Source organism: Egretta garzetta, unplaced genomic scaffold (assembly GCF_000687185.1).
Source record: "Egretta garzetta isolate BGI_Z169 unplaced genomic scaffold, ASM68718v1 scaffold209, whole genome shotgun sequence".
Taxonomy (NCBI): Eukaryota; Metazoa; Chordata; class Aves; order Pelecaniformes; family Ardeidae; genus Egretta; species Egretta garzetta.
The window spans coordinates 4,187,802-4,195,032 of record NW_009260839.1 but is presented as its reverse complement, the minus strand read 5'-3'; the positions used below and the strand labels follow the sequence as shown (position 1 = coordinate 4,195,032).

Sequence of the window (7,231 nt, the reverse complement as noted above, 5' to 3'; positions counted from 1 at the left end):
CCCTCCCCACCCGGCCCACCACCAGCTTCTATGAACAGTTCTTCAAATTAACTGTAATCAATGCTCATTTTAGCTGAAATCCAGCACTGCCTGGTTAATGCTGGCGATGTCGGATGCGGAGTGTTTGAATGCTTTGAAAACAATTCTTGCGAGATCCGAGGCTTACATGAGATCTGCATGACATTCCTGCACAACGCTGGAAAATTTGATGCCCAGGTAACACACTCAAACATCCTATGTATCTGCTTGCTTCCAATATACACGTGGCATGTACTTTAGTCCTTTAACACATCTTTGGAAAAAAGTTACTGTTACGGAGCAAATCTACTTTTGCACATGACCAGCTTCAGTAAGAATTTTTTCTGTTGAAGGGCCCAGAGTCAAGCCCCAAGAACAGTAACGGAGCAGCAGTGTGCAGCCTGTCCCAGGAGATGGGCTGTCTCTAGCTGCAGCTCCCTGTGATCGCTTCTTCCTCCTGGACCCAGGATAACTAAAGCGGAACGCTAATGTAGCTGAACGTGGCTTTCAGAAATGCTAAGCAGCTTAAGCTTCTATACCATGTTTGTTCAAAGCTCATTCTGAAGTGCAACTTGGGCACCCAGTTCATTTAGACGTATCAAAATATTTCCCAATGTGCAGTTATTAGAGTTGGTTCTCAAGACTTGCACACAACCAGTACAGGCAACCTCCTAAAGCTGCCGTATTCAAATAAGTCTTTGGATCAAGCACTGACGTTAAAATACATTACTTACATGGTATGTGGTATTAAGTTTGTCTCCTTCATTTTCTCCCCAGACCATTTATGCATCACTGAGACATCCTGTTATTATGTCTTGTAAACCTACTCTCCCATTTCAGTGTGGAGGGAAGAGAACATTACGACGGGCCAGCGGCATTTGGCTTGACCATGCAGTTTACAGTACAACTTGACTAAAAGCACCAACCTCATGGCACTGTTAAAAGCATGGTATAAAGTAGAGCTGTCTTCAGGATTTAACCTGTTCCATGAGGGATGGTGGGACCACCCAGTAGGAAACACCTTTGAAGTGCTTGAGTTTTAGGCTCAAATTCTCCAGGACATACAAAGGGTCTGGCTAGCCATTAAAATGGGAATTGTTTCTTTTGTGGGTATCTGAAAACCTTCAACTTAATTTCCAAGTGGCTTCCAGAAAACACTAATTTATTTTTGCACAATATTCTGTCAGTGAACAAAGTTGACCAAAGTAAGCCCTGTTGGGAGGGAAACGTGCCTACAAAGGCCGAGTGTAGCCATCGATGCCTGTTCCCCGGGATCCCCAGATATTGCTAATCAAAACCAGCCCATCTCACATCCAGGCGCTCTTCATTGCAGTGCAGAAGTATTAAACCCCTGGAGCTTTATTTAATACAGAGGTGACTTTAGCCTCTGTTATGACATGGCTTTTTGTGGCTCATCGCTGTATTATCTAGAGTTATTTCAGGCTGCATTAAATGACGAGACTAATACTGACCATATTCCGTTTTCTGCTTTCTATTCTCCTTCCTTCTCTCTGAAACCTGAGAACTGATGTCAGGTTTGGTTTGCATAAGAATTTTCTTTTTTATCCTTATTTGCCTAACGTGCTGTGCGTGTTTGCTACTGAAGGGAAGGGCAAGTAAGTGCCTCTGGTACAGGGAATAGAAGGGGATGATGACTGAAGCAGTTCTTTGATCAGCAAGAAACATGGCTGGCTTGAAACAATTTGGGGACAAAATGTGATTGCAGGTCTGGATGATCTTAGTTAATGTCAGTGGAGCTGTGCTAGTGTACTCTTTGGATAAAGGCTAACAAGAATTTGGTCTTCATTAAGCACTTGTGTAAAATAATCTGAAGCTAATGAAGGGATGGAGGCAACGCAGAAGGCTTCCATGCGCCTATTGCTCAGCAAAGTAAAGGGAGTCTGAGCAGAGCTGTCACTGCGACACATGCACCAGGCACGGCAGCTACAGTAGCAAAGAGAGAACGGGAGGGGATGGTTTTGATGCCCACTAAGCAACTGAGTAAAGGAATAGCAAACAGTGGTTAAAGAGATGCTGCTAAAGCAGCTTTCCTGCAACTTCTTTAGTTTCTTAATTTGATTGTTTTTTAATCTCCCTTAGAATTTCTTGCTGCAAACAGATGTGGAGACACTGTAGGATTATTATTAGTGCTGCTTTGATCCTCCTCTGAGGAGGTGGTAGTAGAGAAAATACTGACAGATGGGGAATGGGGCAGGTGCATAAAGACAGTACATACATGTCTATGAGTTTGCAAACTAACTTTAAAATTAAAAATACCCTAATTTGCAGTTACTGAATGGGTATCTGCATGTGGGCCTGGGGACCTCAGCCATGGCAGGATGCCCTCTCCTTTATGTGAGCCTACTGTGCTGACGCCCCAGAAGCAAACAAAGCCGGTAACTCAAGCATGGAATTACTTCAAGGTGCTTACTTTTGCCCTTTCCCTTGTTGGGCATTCAGCTGTTGGGGTAGAGGAAACCTCAAAATACCAGTGAGGAAGCCCTGTGTGTTCGGCTCCCTGGAATAGCAAGGCCAGGTAACTTGGTTTGATCTTTAAGGGCAGAGAAACAAAAGGATGGCGGGGGGGAAGCCATTAAGTGGTACCCTTAGCAATCTAATAACCCTTGCCATTGTCCTGCAGCAGAGCAGCTAGATGGGAATAATCAGCTGCTGTGCTTAATGGACAAAAATACAGACCTACTCCATTTCTTTTCTTCTCAGGGAAAATCCTTCATTAAAGACGCTCTGAAGTGTAAGGCTCATGCCTTGAGGCATAAATTCAGCTGCATCAGCCGTAAGTGCCCTGCCATTAAAGAGATGGTGTTCCAGTTACAGCGGGAGTGCTACCTGAAGCATGACCTCTGCTCTGCTGCCAAGGAGAACGTCCAGGTCATTGTGGAGATGATTCACTTCAAAGACCTGCTGCAGCATGAGTAAGTGCCTCCGTGCTGGTGCAGTCAGGGGCGTGGGAGCTCCTTCCAGGCGCATGATGGTGCCGATGGGCTGTGCATCTGCCCAAGAGCTGTTTTACCTCGTCCTGGCCTTCAGCATGTCTTGTTTTCCCATGTACCAGACCAAGGTGATGCTTTCTTCACAGGGGCCCTCCAAAGACCACTCTGTTTACAAAGAGCGAGATGTGACTGCGGAAGGGAATGAAATGGGTTGAAGTTGGATCTGGCTGTCCCTTTGGTCCTTTAGCAAATACACTGCCACGTCTGCTGTTTCCAGAGGCATCTCACAATGTCTCTGTGCTTTCTGAGCTCAAAGGCACCATTCTAGACCCCAGTATCTTGTTAAAGATGACAGCTAGAGGAGAACGGGGAAGAAGGTCTATGCAAAGTTGTCAGTAAAATGATAATTTCTTCTTTAAATACACACTTTCAAATATCTTGTAGTTAATTGTCCCTGAAAGAGCTGCAGTCCCCCAGGTAATCTCCCATTCATCTTATTCCTTATTAATCTCATATGCTTTTTAATAAAACATGGAGGTGTACAAAATGAAGGCACAAGTCAGAATTTGAGGAGTTCATCCCTCTGACTGGGAGTGCAGCTGCCCTCTGAGGAATGGCAGGCATGAAGCCTATTTGGAATTGATCAAAGCTGCTACATGACAGCAACAAACCAGGCACAAGCTGTTTGTACCAACTCTTTGTGCACAGATGCAAAAATCGGAGCCTGTTTTTCTTGCAGGTGAACATCTCACTCCCAAAAAGGAAGGCTGAGCCACAGCCTGGCAGCAGGCTTACCGTAGAGCATCTTCCTACCATGCCTCTATGCCTTCTTACCCCTAGTGGATATTAGCACAGAAACACCAAATCCCAGCAATTATGACAGATAATTTTATTTATTTTTTACATAATCATTTCTTCTGGACTTGTAGCCTTGCATTTTCAGTGGTCTCCAAAGGAGCTGTGCCCTGATTCCTTTGCTTTCTGTTGAAAACCAGCATCCTAATACTTAAGCTTTGATGCCAGTTTACTCTCAAATGCAGAATCGTTTGCTGTGGTTTGTACGAGCTGAACATGGTGGCCTTGAAAGCCAGGCCCTCTCTGTGGACATTCCTGAGGCTGGGATCAAAGGCATGGCTGGTGGCAGATCTTGTCCTTGCCAGGGCTGCTGGCTGTGCCCAGGGCGAAGGGCAGCCTCCCACTGCCTGGGGGAGAGGGGAAGCGGGGCTGCGTCCTGCACAGCAACACCTCTCTGGGCACTGCTCAGGCTCTGTTAGTAGACTATAGATTGGGTAGGTGGTACCAGTTAGCCCCCCCCATCACTTGGAGATGAGAAGAACTATGGAAGTCAAAGGCCTGTCCAAAGAGAAGTATGTTGTCCTTCTTTTACAAGCAGGCTAAAGCAGGAATACTAAAGGCAGCTGCTTGTTCTTGGGGAGCTTTACTGGGGGGTTCTTGGTTTGAGAAGAGACAGATCATTCAGCTGAAGACCTATAATTCGCATGATCTCATTTAGAGCTTCCTACACTTCATTTTCAGCATCTCACTGAGTCGGAGCTTAGCTTTCCTATGCGGGACTCCCCAAATAGAAGCCAGCCAGCCTCCTCCCCTCCCCTAAATTTAGAGGCCATCTCTGAAGCTTTTGAACTAAGGAACTTGTTCAAGATCAATAGGCAAGTGTGGTAGAGCTGGAAATAAAATCATGTCTGCTGACTTGCAGCCTTGTGCTCAGTTCAGGTACTATGGTCAGGCCAGCTGAAATGCAGAAAGTAAAACAGTGAAGGAGAAATGGGCCAGTATTAATCTGCAGGGCTCTGGCAGACTCTGAATACCTGAAATATTTGGCAGCTGAGCCACTTTTTAGTCATACCAGCAACCTCTCTCTTCCAAAGATTTTTGTAAAGGTTATGCCCAATTTCAACGACTGATTTCTCTCTCTTTTTTTTTTTTTTTTTTGCCTCCTTCTGTTGGATCACTTTGTATGCGACGTGTGGTTCTCTCTCATCTTCTATTTTAAGTTTAAAACAAAAACTAAGAGTGGAGAAGCAAGCGGCAGCTCTCAGATTTGTTCTTTGACTATTTTATTCCGACTGGTTTCTCCCGATGAGTGTTGAGGAACGCGGTCGGGGCGGTGAAGTCTCCTCCTGAGTCAGCTGCGGCGGGGTGGGGGTCAGGGCGATTTGCTATGGTGGAAGTGGTGACAGGCCCTGGCAGATCGGTTGCTGCTGCATTCCAAGTAACTGATTTTTTTTTTTTTTTTTTTTAAATGGTAGAAACAATCCAAACATGGGAAATATTTTGAGATAGGGGAATAGGTGGTTCTCCAAGATTAGTCATTCAAAATGAGTTTAAGCAGTTGGGCAAAGTAAAATCAGGGTAGTGTCAGACACCAACCATTATCTGTTGGCTTTCCTCCTCTCTTCTGACTTAGTTCATGGGAAGAGATTTAGACTTGCCCACAGCCACTAGAGCTGGTCAACGGTGTGCCCAGAAGGTGCACCCCCATCACCCCATACAACCACGGCTGCCGACCCCAGGCAGTTCGCCACTTGCCCTGTGGATGGTTCCTCCCGTGGAAGACTTTTAAGCACGTCCTTCTGGGCCTGCTAGCAGCTGAGCGGTTGTGTCAATAGACAACATCAATATTGACCCACAAAGCTTGTGACCACAACTATTTTAAAATCGTTGCACTTGGTGACCTGTGGCTGAGGAAGCTGAAGTGCCTGCGCTCGGGCTGCACTGTGCTGTGGGGCACAGAGGGATGGGTGGGAAGGAGAAGTGGTATTTGGCCATGGCTCGTTTGGAGTCCTTGTTTGGCTGGGAAAAGGTATATATCAAAAGCTGTACTCAACTCCATAAGGAAATTAATAAAAAAAAAAAAAAAACTTGGTGTGGGAAGAAACAGTGCCACCAAAGTGGATTTCCGTGTGTCTGAGCTCTGTGCAGTTGGATCCTGAGTCCAGACAGGATCTTGCTTGTGGTGGAGATCAACACCTGGGTGCTTCAGGGAAAGCTAAAGATGATGAGAAAAGCCAGAGAACCTCTAGTTGAGTATCTATTGCTCTTTGCAGAGGTGAGGAAATGCCTCCCTCTTGCAGACTAGTGATCAGCGCCTGCTCTGTACCAGACGTTCAGCTGGAGATAGCAAGCTGGTGATGAAGTTGATGGCTCTGGACATGAGCAGGTTTCCTTTGTCATGTATCCTGACTAATAAAGATGAAAGGGTATGGAAAGAGATGGCGGCAGAAGGTGTGAGATGGCAGATGGGGCTATCAAATGCAAGAAGTGCTGAGCATGTAGACCTCATAGTCCTCTGGTGGACATTACAGTCTCCCATAGCATCTCCAGTGGGGGAGCAACCAAGGCAGATCCAGCACTTGAGCGAAGCTTTGTTTGACAGGATGCCATCATGTGCATTTCTTAAAGCGATATGGCCGATTAGAGTTTAATGTATTGCATAATAAAAGATATGGTGCAGAATTGCTTTACAAGGCTGCCAAGTCAGTGGATAGCAGGGGAGCTAACGCTGCTGAACTGCTGTGCGCAAGGGAGGGTAAGGCAGAGAGGCCGTGACACTTGTTTACTGATAGATAACCCTTATGTATTTTTTGACTCTCCTCTCTGTTTCTTTTACCTCTAGGCCATATGTTGACCTAGTGAATATCCTGCTCACTTGTGGCGAGGAGGTGAAAAAGGCAATAACAAGAAGCGTCCAGGCCCAGTGTGAACAGAACTGGGGAAGTCTCTGCTCCATCCTGAGCTTCTGCACCTCAGCTGTGCACGGTGACGCCATCCTGGGTCCCGAGAAGAAGCCGGGTGAAGCCAGCAAAGCTGCTGCTGGCCGTGGGGACATGCTGACCCACTCCGACTCTGACCACAGGGAGAGCTCGCGAGCGTCTAAGGGGGAGAGAGGTACTAAGGGCCACTTGAACGCCCATGCCCGGGTGAAAGCTGGGGGCCACGGTCCCAAAGGGGCACATGGGATCATGGACCGGGCAGATGAACTGTCCGACTTCTCTGACATCCGGAGGTGAAAAAAGGCACCAACTCCCTGTTCCCCCCATCCTCCCCCTTCACTGGAAACCTCCTCCGTTGAGTCCCATCTTCCCGTCTATGGACATTCCAAAGCATTTCCCATTCAGAGGTCAAGCACAGGGCATTGCAAGATATATATGGACCTCAGCAACAGTGTATATAGTAGCAAAGGGAGAGCTGTGGCAATGGGTTATCGATCCAGCAAACGCAACACCTGAGCAGCCACCAAA

The 7,231-nt window shown here is 46.7% G+C and overlaps 1 protein-coding gene across 1 annotated transcript; it reads left to right on the top strand.

Annotated features, from left to right (window-relative positions):
* Positions 1-60: 60 nt before the first annotated feature.
* STC2 (stanniocalcin 2) lies at positions 61-7,000 on the top strand. Its single transcript, XM_009647093.2, has 3 exons — positions 61-216; positions 2,740-2,951; positions 6,607-7,000. The coding sequence occupies exons 1-3, from the start codon at positions 61-63 to the stop codon at positions 6,998-7,000; spliced, it is 762 nt and encodes a 253-aa protein (XP_009645388.1).
* The last annotated feature ends 231 nt before the right edge of the window (positions 7,001-7,231 follow it).